The 16,166-nt window shown below is 28.2% G+C and overlaps 1 protein-coding gene across 4 annotated transcripts; it reads left to right on the top strand.

The window, feature by feature from the left end:
- The first annotated feature begins 1,205 nt into the window (after nucleotides 1–1,205).
- Nucleotides 1,206–15,169, top strand: LOC105151098 (arylalkylamine N-acetyltransferase 1). Of its 4 annotated transcripts, XM_087409628.1 has the most exons (7): nucleotides 1,244–1,347; nucleotides 7,673–7,721; nucleotides 7,790–7,868; nucleotides 9,411–9,572; nucleotides 11,714–11,981; nucleotides 14,304–14,523; nucleotides 14,627–15,169. In XM_087409628.1, the coding sequence occupies exons 4-7, from the start codon at nucleotides 9,468–9,470 to the stop codon at nucleotides 14,823–14,825; spliced, it is 792 nt and encodes a 263-aa protein (XP_087265754.1). In that variant the 5' UTR covers nucleotides 1,244–1,347; nucleotides 7,673–7,721; nucleotides 7,790–7,868; nucleotides 9,411–9,467; the 3' UTR covers nucleotides 14,826–15,169. The 4 variants fall into 4 exon arrangements, with proteins under 4 accessions (XP_011062921.1, XP_087265754.1, XP_087265756.1 ...); XM_087409630.1 differs by lacking the exon at nucleotides 9,411–9,572 and having other exon boundaries at nucleotides 1,247–1,347; XM_087409629.1 differs by lacking the exons at nucleotides 7,673–7,721; nucleotides 7,790–7,868 and having other exon boundaries at nucleotides 1,262–1,347.
- The last annotated feature ends 997 nt before the right edge of the window (nucleotides 15,170–16,166 follow it).

The raw sequence follows: 16,166 nt of genomic DNA, 5'->3' as shown, positions 1-16,166 counted from the left end.
TGCGCTTTTATCTGTAGCGTTGAAACAAAAAAATCGGATAGCATAGTTCAAGTAATAAGCTAACATAATAAAGTAATCGAATGAGTCACATCGCACTTGTGTACTCATTCGTTATGTCTGTTATGCAAAACGATCATAAATGCGCTTTTTTGCGCTCGTTATATGAATTCTTAATAGTCGTAAGAATTCTCTCATTGTTTTCTTTGTACATCAAAATGCCAATAAAATAAATAATAATAAATGTAGTTGGCAACATCTTATGATCCCGTGTATAATGTAGTTTTCAAAGTACAAGAAAAATCAACATTATTCACAGTTACGGCAGGAAGGCGTTCCTGAATAGATTACTTTGTTATTATCACATATCGATAAAAATATGCGAGATAAGATCCTCGCAGGAAAATCAGAAATAAAATATCCGGTAATATTCAGTAACGGATATAAGCGAGGACTTCGACGTTTTTCATATTTTTTTTTTAATATCGATAGAAATATCGTTATCTATACACATAAATACTAGTTGATTTATCTTACGTCGTACAACAACCGACGATGACATCCATGATGAAAAATAAATCAAGCAATAATCAGGTCAATTTGCACAATAAACACGGGCAATGTTCTTTTAATTGCATTACGATTAAATGGCTCTTCACTCGCGTCGAAAGCATTACTAATCGCGAGATATAATCTCTCGGCAATAATTCTATTTAATCCTATTTAAGTTGTACGTGCGCTCGAAAGTAAATTACACAACTAATCGTACACGTCTATCAGAATTGTCCTGTTATAAATCCGTTATACAAATAAGCACCTATTAATTAGACAACGTTTGATTTAAGATAACGTCGTTTAAATGCATTTTATTTCTATCTAATTTTTTATTTTGAAAATTCATTTCTGAATATTTGTTTAAACAATGCATGTTTGATATTGATAAGAATTCGATATGAAATCGTGGTACTTATCGATAAGTAAATCGATAAGTAAATGGATAAAATGTGTATAAAATTTTACGAAATAGTAATTCGCGAATAGTTATTACGTCAAACGATACTACAATGAGCTCGTTAATGCACATGCATGATCCGAGTATGGTCGTTTCAAGTATATCAATGGAACCCTATTACTGATAGCCATCTTGCTCTCCCTAATCAAATTTAATGGAAAAATAGACTAGGGGAGCCTCGCTCGAATGTATTATATATATATATCGCTGGTAACGACCCCTAATCTATGATCATCCTTCTCACATTCAGTTCACAGTTGGATATAACAGAAGACAAAGTATCCACGCGTTGTACGTCTTCTGGTGAATTCACGAGAAACCGACGGGCCGTCTTCCTGGTAAGCAAATAAATAATCATACAAGTAGAGTAAGGATAGAATTTTTATCGAGAGCATGTCCCAGCATGTTCCAATTTATTTCGAATATCTTGTTGTGAACGCTCATTCGTTCGTAGTTACTCACTTTCTTCTTCATCATACGAAACCACGTTTCGACGTTTAATTAAGATTAATTAAGAGAATCGTAAACCTTATAAATAATATACATATGAATTTAATAGAAAAGTGTCCCTAAATAAATTTCATCAAAAATGTATGCTTGTTATTCAAGTAGCTGATGAGCATAAGTTGATAACAGATGCTGTATATTATCACGATTATTGTCTTTGTAACAAATAGGCATGATTTTATTTAACAATAAATATATAAATAAAAGTTTAAAAGATCTAAATACTTGTCTAACAATAATCTATATTTTTCTATTTGTAATTTAAATGCAAAGGATATTTATAATACTTTTTTATCAATTTGTGTGTTACGATAGAAATTATTTATTAAATATTCCAATGGTCATTAAAATAAATTAGTAACGTAATATATTCTGCATAAAATGTAATATTAATTAAAAAATATATAATTTAAAAAAACTAATATACGCTGACTAATATACGCTGATTAATATACGCGCACCGGTTTGTTACTTTTAAATTTCGAAATATTTTTATAGTTTTACATTATACATATTAATTTCTGTCTAATTGCCTCGAACAGTCTAAATATAGATAGCAAGAAACACTTTGCATTTTGTGGCTCGTCCATGCCAATAATAACCTTTGCCGAATGCCTATGTGCTGCACGAAGCGCTAAGTCGAGACGAAATCACAATCTGAATATACTATAGCAATAGTTATTTTAAATCATTATATAAAGAAAATTGTATTACAAAAACAAAAAAAAATTAGAAAAATATTGTAGCGAAAAAGTTCTTCCGAAAAAATAAGTTATGGAAATAACACTTGTCGTTCTAATATTAATTTTAAGATATAATAATGCAAAATTAGCCAATTATAGATTACGTTTATAAGTATACATATATAAATGATTATCTATCTGTGACGCCTCAATTGTGTTAATAATCGCGCATTTTATGTGCTCACTAAAACTATCAACGTATGACTCACAAATTATATCATTTAACTGTTATCTATAATTAGCTAGTATTTAAACTTTTATATCTCAAATATTATTGGTCGGAAGGGCAAATGACGAATGTTTTTATAATTTATTATTTTTTTTTAGAACTTTCTTGCTGTAGTATTTTAATTTGCGAATTTTGGGTACATACATTTCTGGTTTAACTTCTTCTAAAATGTCTTAAGCAATATGTTATCCATATTGTGTTCGATAATCGAATATCGTGATTAAATAAATCTTGACAATGATGCGGATATTACTGCTTTTATCCATTCAAATCGGACTCAATCAGATTCAATTTCTACATATTAACGATCAATTGAGCATCTCACGTGCTACGATCGCCATACCGTAAATGTAATACAAAAAGTGACTTAGGTCCAGTTTCACAACTCACATTAACTCTTAACCGAGGTTAAGACAACTTATTCATTATCTCTTTCTAATTCTAAAATTGGAAAGAGATGAGAAACAAGTTGAACTTTGATTAAGAGTTAACTGTGAGTTGTGGAACTGGGCATTACATATCTCTATCATCTACGACTCTATGATCAATATAATAGTATGACATATTCGAATCATCTTTTTCTTAACAAAAACTAAGAAAAAAATTAATCATAGCATATTTCTGAGTATGATATAAGCTGCGGTCGATTTGGACGCTTTTCTATTTTTATTTTACGTTTAATAAATGATAAGACAAAAATGATGATTACAAGTACGTGAGCGTTCAAATCGATCGCAGCCATAATGACAGCAAAGACAAAATTTTTAATATAGAAAAATATATTCAGAATTGATTGAAAAATTCTTAGACAAAAAACAGTTCGGTAGATCTGAGCCACCAGATATTGTATATACTGATCAGTGATTATGCAACAGAATGTGCGTAACGTAAAATGTTTTGTAGAACAATAATGTACTACACATTCAAATAGGAACTATTAAGCAATCGTAACATCAATAACGACCACAATAATTGCTGATAAGTTCTCACTAATAATAACATTCGAATGCGATACACTGTTAAACTCGACTGTCACTTTGTTCGCATTCGTCGCTTACATTGGATGAATCGTTTTCGACTGGTGTATGAATCTGTCGTGTAATAAATCGTTTTGCTAATTATGATTCTGCATCCGCATTTGCGCGTATACGCGCATTAACACGGATAAAGCGTTACTTTGGAGCAACAGAAGCGGAACGAAGTCGAGCACGAGACTGTTGTTGCAGGTGCAGCCAGGTGGGTATGGCATATCTCGTTCTCAACGTAACACATACTCGCGCGTAGATCGCGTGTGATACGATAATGAATGCAAATAATCCGCTAATTACGGCGCTTCATTCGAACAAATTTCGTCCGCGTCACGTAATCATTTACACTTGAATTCCTCGAACGGGAATATAAATATCGAGCATATATTAACTTTTACAAGTTTTACATATATTCCTGTTGTGTGATGTATTCCCACATTTCGATTATTTTTAACAAACGCTTTTGTTATAAACATACGATTCTAAAAGTAAATTAAACCTAAATTACTTTCGATGTATATAATAAACTTATCAAATATTTTGTATATTTACATATATTATTATATATAGTCGGAATTTTGAGAAACAAGTGTAGAATAATATAATATTAAAAAAAATGTTATATATAATAAAAAATGTTTCTGCATTAAATATTTAAATTTATTTATATAAAGGAATTAAGGCAGTAGAGTACAAATAAAATGAAATTATCATCTGCGATGTCAAATAGATTTATCTGAGACAGAAATCAAGAAGAACCAATGAAATGACAGAAATAATTTTTTATCTATCTTCCACGACTGATTAAACAGTTTAACAGACGAACAAAGTTTATTTTGAAAAGACATACTTATCGCAACATATTTTTTTTCTGCACATTTACGCGCTTTTACATTGTCGCATCGGCCTGTCTAGTAAACAGTTTAATTCCTGCAGCATGCGTGCAACCTGATGTCAATATTAGCTCTTAAATTAACAAGTTCTAAATGCCTTGGTAAACAGATATTTTACTATTATAATGTTTTAATGATTAAATTACTGAAGTCGAATTAATTTTAATTAAATTATTACTCTTAATTAAAACAGTAGAAATTAATATGATTGACAAATTAACAATTAAAATGATTTTATAAATAAATAGAATAATTGAATCATTAGAATAATTGATTCATACTATATGATCTTTCAGTTCTAAAGCGTGAATCAAGCTTTATAAAGGATCGTGTTACATAGCCACGTCGAGGACAACTGGTTTGTCGACACATTTAATATAATACGATTTTAATTTTAATATATACAACTTGTAAATTTTGGTTTATCAGAGGAAGAAAAATCCAGTATAAAGATGGAAACATTTTGTATTCTCCAAATACTCTTTAATCTTTAATCTTTTATTAACAATTTAGATTTATTGTCTTTTTGGATAATTGTTAGCTCGAATTAATAGAATTCGGAACAGTAGCCGGGTTATATATATATATACATATATATATATATATACATATACATATATATGATATGATATTTCTCATATATATATATATATATGCATGAAAAATTAAATTCCTTCAATAACAGGACAGATAGGATTAGATTCTCATATACAGGGTTGGCCATATTCGACGGAAAGATCTGGCAATGACAGAGATGTTAGATCGAGTAGAAAAAAAAAATGTTTTTTTCCCATGATTGAAAAAAAAATATCTTTCCGTCGAATATGACCAACCCTATATATACGTATGAAAAATTAAATTCTTTTAATAACAGGACAGATAAGATTAGATTCCATATGTTAGTACGATTCAATTTTCCCCTACTATATAAGCATATGCGCATTTTTATTGTAAGTAAAAGGAATTGTACTACTGAAAGTGCGTCAGAAAGCGCTCTCGTTTTGATCGGAGAATTATATATGCATAATAAATGATATGTACATTTAATAATAAATGAGGCATAAATAGCAATTCGATTGATTAAGCATTCACTCGGTCACTTAAACTGTTTTCTTATCTCAACAGATTACGATTGTAAAATCCAAAAATACTTACATTTATTTTTATCAATGCTTAATTCGATTTATTAATTTAAAAAAAATTAAACATGTTATTTCTATGAATGATTTTTAATATTATTGTTTTTATCCTCTTTTTTATTCTTGATATTCCAAAGATATTTTCATCATTTGATACTTTTTTTTATTGTAACATTAGAAAATATTCCTTAGCAAATAATATCATACAAAATTTATTACATTATTCATCTTCTTTTTTTTTAATTTTATTAATTTATATCATGAGTGTAATATTTAATAGATAATAGAATAAAATATATTAGAATATTTGTGTGTACGGACATACAGATATATAGACAACATTAGTACAGTGATTGAGTTTTTTTTGTGCCAAGTAATTGTAAGTACGATATTCAAAAATAAATGACATTCAGTAATAAAAATGCAATGGTTTATTATTATCTTGTTTGCATAAAACTGTTCAATAACAAAAATTTGAATCGGTTCACTAACAGACATTCAAGGCAATTGAATCATGCAATTTTACCCTGTGTTTCAAGGACAGCTTTTTTATCTTTTTGATATAAATCCTTTAAAGGCTCCTGTTAAGCAACTTTTCACAAAACCTCACTGTCGCCTGTTTTGTTCCTTTTTCCAATCGAACGCGGAAACTAGTTATAACATATTCATTCAAGATTCGCTACCTCTTCCAATTTGAAAGGCTGCGAGGAATGCTTGAGAAATTATACTTTATTGAGGCCGTTAGGTTTCATTATCGATCGTTTATCGATTGTCTACAGTCTAGCTTATCGAGTGTCACGATCAAAGGACACACAGTAGGGGAACATATACGGCCATGAAGACGCTTCGTAATTTCTGCTGTACCTCCATGTTATTTAAATCATTGAGTCGCTGAGTAGTATTAGCTTATTAATAGATTATTTACAACGACAACGAACAATGTATTTAGTTGATCAAAAATCATAGAAGTTAATAAACTATTTTTTTATCGATTCTTTTATTACGGAAAAATTGATTTCATGGAGAAAATGATCGCGTTACTAGCCTCTTTTTATGATAAGTAACGCGAACAAGTTGTAGACATTACTGTATACTTTTACGTTACTCTGATTTTACATATACTGTTTGGATTAAGATGAGAATCTTAAAAGGTAAAAAGATAAAAAGGGAAAGTCATATATATATTTAGAATAATCTTGAATTATATATACGTGATTCTAACTGTGGCAGTCTTCAAGATACTATGTTCGATTCCAGATGTACGGTTATGATTATCGCAATGATTTTCGAGCAGATAGATCGATTGGAATGTCGTTGGCTTTGGCATGTTCCGTTCTCCATAGTAGCGCAATTGCTCGTGTAAGAGCGTAAACGATTGACATCAGCAGCAATGCTGTAAAAATACATACAGATACGGGATAGTCAGTGACACAAGAACGTCATCAGCAATTCTCTAAAAGAAACCGAGTATATTAAAAATTAAAGTTATATTTTAAAAATATATTGCATTGATTAATTATAAAATGCATTTACTTACAATTATTATGGCATTCAATCCACCATTATTATTATTATAGTTTATCGTGTGTTATTTTGCTTTTTACTAGACGTTTTTTTGAAATTTTTGCAAACTAAAAATGATGCACAAAAGAAATGTTTAATTTTAAGATATTAAAATGTTTATTCTTGTTTTCATTTTTTAAACACTTAAAGATGTTTCAGTTTTAAAAGTTTTCAATAAACAAAACTATGTGTTTCGATTTAAAACATTAAAACATTTAAAATTGAAATGTTAAACGGTTTTTTTATTATTAAACAAAGATTTATTTTACAAAGATATTTTAAACGTAACATCTTAAACGTAAACATTTAAACTACACTTTTTATAGTGTATTAATCAATGGATTGGCCTCCTCAATCTTCAAATACAATTAAAAATCTGGTCATTAATCATAAAGATAAAATTTTGAGAAAAATCACTATATTTATAGAGAAATTTCAATCTCGATATACAGTATAAATTACAATAAGCAAATTATGATAGTAATAATCGATTATCCGGTAGATCTCAGACATTACTTTCGCACAATTAAATTTTAATCGTGACATTGTGTGTTGTTACAGTAACCTACCGGTACCAGATCTACCGGTTCGTTTTTTGATTGTAAAACAGGTAACGCATTTGCTCTTTATTTTTCGAGTATAAGAGATTAACGTAATTATAAAATTTATTCTGATTAGAATCTGGAAATTCTTGTTCTACTTTATCCTGTCATATAAGTTGGTGTTGTAATATTGCCGCACGATCATCGTCGCACTGGTAAGAACACTTTTAATCTATTATATTTTAACATACGACCGATGTGCTTATTTCGACTAATTGTAAAAAATTTTTGCGTTTTGAGAGGATGTTTAATTGCTGAGGATGGCCGGATTGTGGCCGAAACGTTTAATCGCTTATTATTGATATGGGTATTGATTAACGCTTGAATCATTCATTATTGAATAAAGTTTTAATCATCACAACCGACAACCTGTGCTGTGGTTTTTCATGTTCTTTGTTTTTTTAATTTTTAATATTATAATTTAAAGTTTTAAATTGTGAAATGAAACGATACTAATTTTCTATTACATTAAGAATCTACTATTTATCAGCAAAAATTGATGAGTCAAGAATCGATTAAGTCCCATACAAATATCAATTAATTCAATCGCTTTTCGATATCAGTTAATGTCTTACATGAATTGTCGAGTGTTAAACTACAAGGACGCATATTATCTCTTGCAATTTGCACTAATGACGATACTTACGACAATTGACGACGATGTTAAATTATTTTTTTATTTTCGTATGCAACATGCGCAATTATACATTGCACACTAATATAACTTTGCGAATTTTTAATAGCAAAATCAGAATTCTGTATCTGTATATCACGAACTAGATTCATGATAACATGAAATTGTTAATTCCAAGCTATAAAGCCATAAAGCCATAAAGTCCTGATAAAACTTTATGAGCATTCTTAAGTGAAAATAGACCACTTGGATTAAACGTATATGAATAAAAATGCCATATTCAATCAAGGCGATTTTTCCTAATAATATTTCTTATGAATTTATACAATTTCGTGACCGATGTCACGCGAAATCTGAGACTTTATGTATTTATGAAACATAAATACGTTGTTTTTTATTTTATTTATACTATTTTTTAATTTTGTACTGTTAAGAAATAGAAAATAGTAAATTGAAAATAGAAAGTAGAAGTATTTTGTTTAATTATGAAATATCGAAATGTCAAATAAAAGTATTATTTTATTTCAATTAAATGTTAATGTATATAGTAAATATTATTTGCCTTCCTTATATTTACTACGAAATATTTATTTCAAATAATACTTCTATAAACGCATCCTTTAAATAAATATTTCTAATGAATTTATTTCAATTTTTTCTCTACATTAAAAATATGTATTTACTATTTTCTATTTCAGTTAACTATTTTCTTCAGCACAGGTCTTCTCTGGTAATGTAACTCTTTTTACTGGAAAACTTAGTAAAAAATAAAATCCAGTTTATTGTAATAAATCGCTGTAAAATTATACAATTATGTGATCATTGCGGGTCGATCCAAGGCTGATTACATAGATATCCTACGATATTAAAAACGGGGGCATTACAGATCCTAAGTATCCTAAACTATATCTATTTGTCCCTGAACCTGCAAGAACGCCTGTTGCTCTTATGGAGCGTATATAAGACTGTCGGCGTTCTATTACAAAGCGCAGTGTTAAATTACCACCTCGTCGACAACAATCGAGCATCACGTTGTTAGCACTTAGAGAACTTGTTTCCACAGTTACAATTTGTACTTTTGCCTGAAGTACAGTAAAGCTCACGGATCTTATTGTTCATCATGGAGAACATACGTGCAAATCGGGTTAATGCGATTCACATCGATAACGACAAGACTATCACCACTAATTTTGTGAAAGATGCACCAAAGATTACGAGATACTCGGTAAGAAGTTAAATAAGTTGAGATAAGAATTAAAATGATAATCTCTCCGCGCATATTCTGACATTTTAAAGACTAAATTAGTATTTGATGTTTTTGGCATAATACGTCGAACACTTTACTTCGGAAGAGATATAATTATTTTATAATTATTAAAGCTCTACTTTTTATGACTGAAGTATTTCTTGAGCCCAATTGAATAGATAAACAATTCCATGCAGCATGAAATATTTCAGAAATTTTTCATAAAATCTTTCTAAAATATAAATATGTTCAGGAAATCAATGTTTTTGAAGTATTCTTTTACAATATTTATGCGATATTTCTCAAATATTTCTAAAATATTTTAAGATATTTATTTTAATATGTTTGCAATTTTTTAAAATATTTACAAAATATTTCTGAAATATTTTATTGAAATATTTCAAAAAATGATTCATATAAATATTTTATACCGTGGATAATTATTTTATTTATAAGAATGTATCAGTCTTTATTTATTAATTTTTTTTAAATTATTTTCGTCATATATATTATGCATTCGCATTTTTTCTTTAAAATATCGCTATATTATTTTACGAAAAAATATAGACATTGTTTTCTCATGTACTTTCGAGTCGAAATGTTCGTATCGAGAGATACGGTTATGTCTTAGGTCAAGAGATTATTAGTGACTTTCGAAAGAGAGTCGTGCATGTATCTGTGAAAAATTATACTGTTTTCAATTTTTGATCGAGTGTGATACTCTTCCTAAATAAATTATACTTTTCTAAAGGATAGAATGAGTTTCATTCTTTGCATTGGTGATGATGTACGCATAAGTGCAGTACCTTAGTGCTAGATGATCTAATCATTTTCTCACGGTAATTGTAGGGTGTCAGAAATTATTATGCAGATTATTAATTACGCTGAAAAAAACCGTAAGAACTTTTAATGTAAGTAATGACACGCTCCCTTTGACATGACGTAACTCGAATGATGACAACGCGTCTTACACAATTATATCCTTTAAATGTAATGACGCGTAATATTCAGAGAGGGCTCCTTTAATTGCGACACATATTATCAGCGCATTAAGCAATTAAGCGACTATTTTAAATTATAATTTAGCAAATGATTAAATGACTTATTAGAAGAAGGACATTTTAAATTATACGATGATGAACAATAACGGTGTAACATTCAAGGAAAAGAAGTTTTGCATTCTGCAAGGTTTCCTTGCGTTCTAAATAACACGTCATGATATCACGTAGCAGCAAAGTAAAACGTCTCAGAAGACATCTGTGTAATATCAGAAAAAATTGAATCAAATTAAAAAAATGTTTCTAAACATTTTCAGAGGATTTTTAATTTTACGTTATTTTATATACATATCTATGTCGTTTGCAAACCGTATCAGACTCAGCAAACAAGCTGACGTTATTTGTCGTCATTTTGATGACAATAACATTATTTTGACGTCAAAATGACGACAAATAACGTCAACTTTACTGAAAGTGCACATTGCATCTGCATGCGTAGGCAGTCTTATCAACTTTTACAAATCACTGCTTGGAAATAGATCAATGACAAATTAGGACAATTACGTTGGACGACGTTGACCGCGGAATGGTTGCTCGTGATAGAACGCATTGAATAAATGAGACTGTCTCACGCATATCCACGTGATGTACAGTGTAATAAGCTGGCGCATCATTAATCATTTCTATGTATAAAAGTCTCCTCTGAATTCTATTCTGCAGCGTTCCGCGCAAATTATGCTAAATTTACATTTCCTATTGTATAGGAATTGAACGACACGTGTCTCTATTCCGATTAACTATGTGCAAGGTACGATCAGGCCTAAATAAAATATACATCAATCATTAAATAACAACATTCAAGGTCAATAATTTGTCAGATAATCTTGTCAAATGTCTTCCTTCTCGTTTTATTGTAAAATATTAATTAATAAGTATTGACGCTTTTAATGTTTTTTTATAATTTCTAAAAAAATTTAAATAAATTAATGAATTTAAAAAAAAAAGGATATCAATTTCTAAATATAAAATTGTATTATAATGTTATAATCTTTTCTTACAATGTCAAATAATTTTTGTAGTCTCATAATTAATATTCTCATTTTCATAATGTTTTTATTTCAGTTGGCCGATTTGGCTGACGGATCCAGCAACAGTATGGATTATCATATCGAGATAATTAATAAGGATGATAAACTGAGAGTGCTGAAATTCTTAAGAAGATTCTTCTTCAGAGACGAGCCGCTGAATCAGAACATTCAATTGATTCCGGAAGGTGAAGATAGTACTTGTGCGGAACTGGAGGAATACTGTTGCAATGCCTCATTTGAAAATAACATGAGTCTAATGGCAGTTTCCACGAGTGGTACAATTGTTGGAGTTCTGCTCAATGGTAAAGCTGTAGTGGCAATCTTTTGTTAGCTTTATGAATGCTCAATTAAGCACTTCTTTCTGAAGACGATGTTTTTTTCCCAATGTTTTGAAAAACATTTCATCGTGAATTGGCATCGTGTTTGCAATTTCGTTTCTCGTGCGTTTTTATGTCATTTTGATCAATTGCATCTTCTAAGTAATAGTCATCAAATACATATTCTCAGAAAAGAATTTTAATAGATGTAAAAAAAATTTCTAATTGACAATATTGAACATTTATCTCCATTTTGATAATAAGATTAAAATTATTTTATTTGTTGTCCATCGACTGTTGTCTATAATATTTTATTAAATGTTATTCTTATTAATTTGATCTCTCATATTTATAACCAAATAAAGAAGCTATATATTTACTAATATACATATATTAATGTTTCTTCAGATAAATTTATTTGTATTTGTTAAATATATAAAAGATAAAAATATAAAAGAAAAAAAATTTGCACGTATGTATTATCTTTATCTTCTTGAAATATGGATGTGTCGTTTCGTTTGAACAGATGCAAAAATTGTCAGTTAATTTGAAACGTATCTTAACTGTATTCAAATAAATGCACATTGAGAGAAGAGACTAAAGAAATACAACGGTACCGTGAGATTACGTAAAATGCTACGGATCTCGAATAATACGTGAGTTATTATCCGATACCGGTTGTGACTCGAAATAGATAATTATATCATGTAATTTGCTGATAAATATGTATCTACATTAAAATGCACAAACAACTATTACGCGACATTCGAAAATCGTATTCATATATTATACATCCTGTGCAAATCGTTAACCGTACTGCGAAGATGTTAATCATACATTTCAAATGAAATTTAAAATCAACAATATGAATAAATAATATGTAAATAACAGCTTAAGTTAAAAATAGCAGGAGCAAAAGTAGCAAAGTTGAAAATCACACACACAAAAGGAGATACCTTTTAAAATTTATATTTTTTTAATTTTTAATATAAATAAATAAATATATATATAAATATATATATATATATATATATATATAAATATTGAAAAATATTACGTTTACAAATGAAAAATATTGATACAGCAATAATAGATTTATAATTTAGCAGAAAACACATAGAAACATTAACTAAATTTATCCAGATATCATTCGCTTTATCTTTTATTATGCAGAATTAATATTAATTTGCAAAGTTCATAAAAAAGATTACGTAACACAAGAATCGGAATATAATTCCTTCATTAAAAACTAGAAATAATAGCTATAACATGTTTCATATTTAGATACTTTGCAAGTTTTATTAGATAACATGACTGCTATTACACATAAATATTTAAGTAATTTAGAATTGGTTTAAGTAAGTTATAATTAATAAGTAATTTAGAATTGGTTTTCTCATAACAAAAATATTATTTTATAAAGGATATCTAAATTATTGTTAAATGACGGAATAAATTAAATTATTTAAACATAATAATTATTAAATTATTAAAATATTAAAGAATTTTTAAACATTCGTTACATATTATACATTTATACATTATTTTCACATTATATTTTAATTAATTCATGGTTTATCATTCGCGTTATAATTGATAGCTATTGACAACTCGTTAAAATAAATGCATGACAAGACATTTATGTCAAGCTATATTATATACACAAGAATATATTTAAAATAATTTCTCGACTTCACCCTCAATAAATATTTAATGTAAGAAAAATCGAGAAAAAAAAACTGTTGTTCGGAATATTAAAAATTATTTGAAATGATCAATAAAGAAACTATGTGCGTGTGCTTATATGTCTTATTTTATCAACTTCATTTAATAACTACGTATTAATCAATACAAAATATTTCAGCGCGACTTTTAGGAGACTCCTTTAGGAGAAACACTTTAAAGGATAATAGAGATCAACAAAAAAAACTTTTATTAAAAAACCTGTAGTCTCCCATTCCTCTGATGCATTTTTAAGGAGCTATGTGTCCTCATTCGAATTATAATTGACTGTAAGGTATCTTTTTACAAAAACAAAATAAAAAAACAATTGAATTTTGATGATTGTTAGACGTCACGCAAATAGCTCCTTAATTGTGCCAGAGAATACCATTTCCTTAACAAAAGTTAATTTTTTTTGAGAGTCATCTCCCTTGAAGTTTATCCCAGAAATTTTGTATGCGTGATATGTATCAACAATGTTAATTTTTTTAAGGATATGCTATAAATGTTAATTATTAAACATATATTTTAATATTTATGAATTATTTATGTAATTGTAGATTGATATGAATTTACCTTTTACAGGCAAAATGGATAATCTTGTATCAAATGAAGAACCAGAATATATACGTTCGTGTAAAAATGCGAAATTTAAGAAGATATTGAGATTACTGCATTACTTGGATAAAAGTGTAAACATGGGTGGACGATTTCGAGATTCCAAAATTCTGGAGATCAGAATAATTTCGGTGGACACAAATTGGAGAGGAAGAGGTGTCGGGACGACTCTGATGGGAAAAACAGCGTAAATACTATTTTGTTTTTGTAATATGTTCAAAGATCGATCAAAGTGAGAGATGCGTTTAAGAGAGCAAACGATATATTCTTGATCTACTTATAAATTGCAGGGAAATGGCAAAGGAACAAGGATATCATTATCTCAGGGCAGACTGTACGTCCATTTTTTCCGCTAAGATGTGCGAACGACTTGGTTACGATCAGATATATAAAATTAATTATAAGGACTACGTGGATGAGGACGGAAAACCAATCTTTTCACCTGTATCACCACACATAGCGGCTGTCTCATATGTAAAGAAATTATAAAAATAAAGTTGAAAGATGGAATTGAAGAGAGAAGTATACATTTGGAATGAATAAATTTGTGTAAAGAATAATAAGAAAATAGCAATATATTATTATCTTATGTCGTTTATATTAAAAATGTATAGCAGTGTTTCTATAGTAAAAAAAAAAAAAATAAATAAAATAAATTTTATAATTTACTATATGTGTATAAAAAATATGCACATCGTTATATTTAAGTGTAATCATTGTAAATACAATAATTACTTCAAGAATAATGATTAGGTTTGAGATAGCATAGATGTCTGTATATTTATACATGCGCAAAAAATGTATTATTGGCAAATATATATCGTGATATCTGAGATATATGTAAATATATATAATTTAAAATTATAAGTGTAGAAAGAATGTGATTCGTTTATCTAATATCATCTTAATAATATATTAAATATTATAAAATATATTAAAAATATGAATCAAATAATGCATTACCGTTAAAATAAGTTTCTTTGCATAGTTTTTTTTTATTATATATGAAAGAATGATCATAGTGATGTACGTCACTTTTTTAAATCTATCAATTTGAGGTCATTGGTGCAGTTTATTGAAGCAGATATGTTGAAAGAAAAAATTAAATAGATCATAACTCATCTCTTCCTAGTATCAATATTTGATTTCATATCATAAATTTATTACACCAAATCTAATAAAGTCTTTCATTTCTCAAAATCATAATTAAGTGAAATTTTTTTTATTTACACCATTATGGTTTTCATCCGTTCATATATGTAAATGTAAGTATAGATAAAAATAAAAAAAAAAATATATATATATATATATATATATATAAACCCTTACTGTACAAGGTAGGGTCATTAGTATTCATCGATTCATTCGATTCCTATTCATACAAGTTTCTTTGAGTCTTTCGGTAATTATAAATTATACTACATTTTATTATTTTCCAAAATAAAGAATCAATATTTATTCTTGAAAATTGAAAGTATGTTAGTAAATTTTTAGAAATTTTTTTTTAACTATTCTGAATAGGTGAAAAAACGGACGGATTCTAATGACTCATGTTTGGACGGACACCAAATTGTATGTAAACGCCAAATTATACCTTGTATTGCATAAGGGTTAAAAAATTTTTATAATCGAGATATTGAGAAAAAATGTTTTGCATTTCGTTTTATAGATTTAATAAAGCATGCTTTCAAATTTCCTTAATTAAATAGATAAACAATATCTTATATAAAAAGAACCCACAAAATAAATATAGCCATCTTTGTATAAAAATCATATAGCAATAGGATTTACTTTCAGTACAACAGAAAGGAAAAGGAAATCGAGAAAAAG

The sequence above is a fragment of the Acromyrmex echinatior genome, chromosome 9 (assembly GCF_024713525.1).
Source record: "Acromyrmex echinatior isolate Ae372 chromosome 9, ASM2471352v2, whole genome shotgun sequence".
Taxonomy (NCBI): domain Eukaryota; kingdom Metazoa; phylum Arthropoda; class Insecta; order Hymenoptera; family Formicidae; genus Acromyrmex; species Acromyrmex echinatior.
Note: the sequence above shows the minus strand (reverse complement) of the source record. Positions and strands in the feature narration are given on the sequence as shown.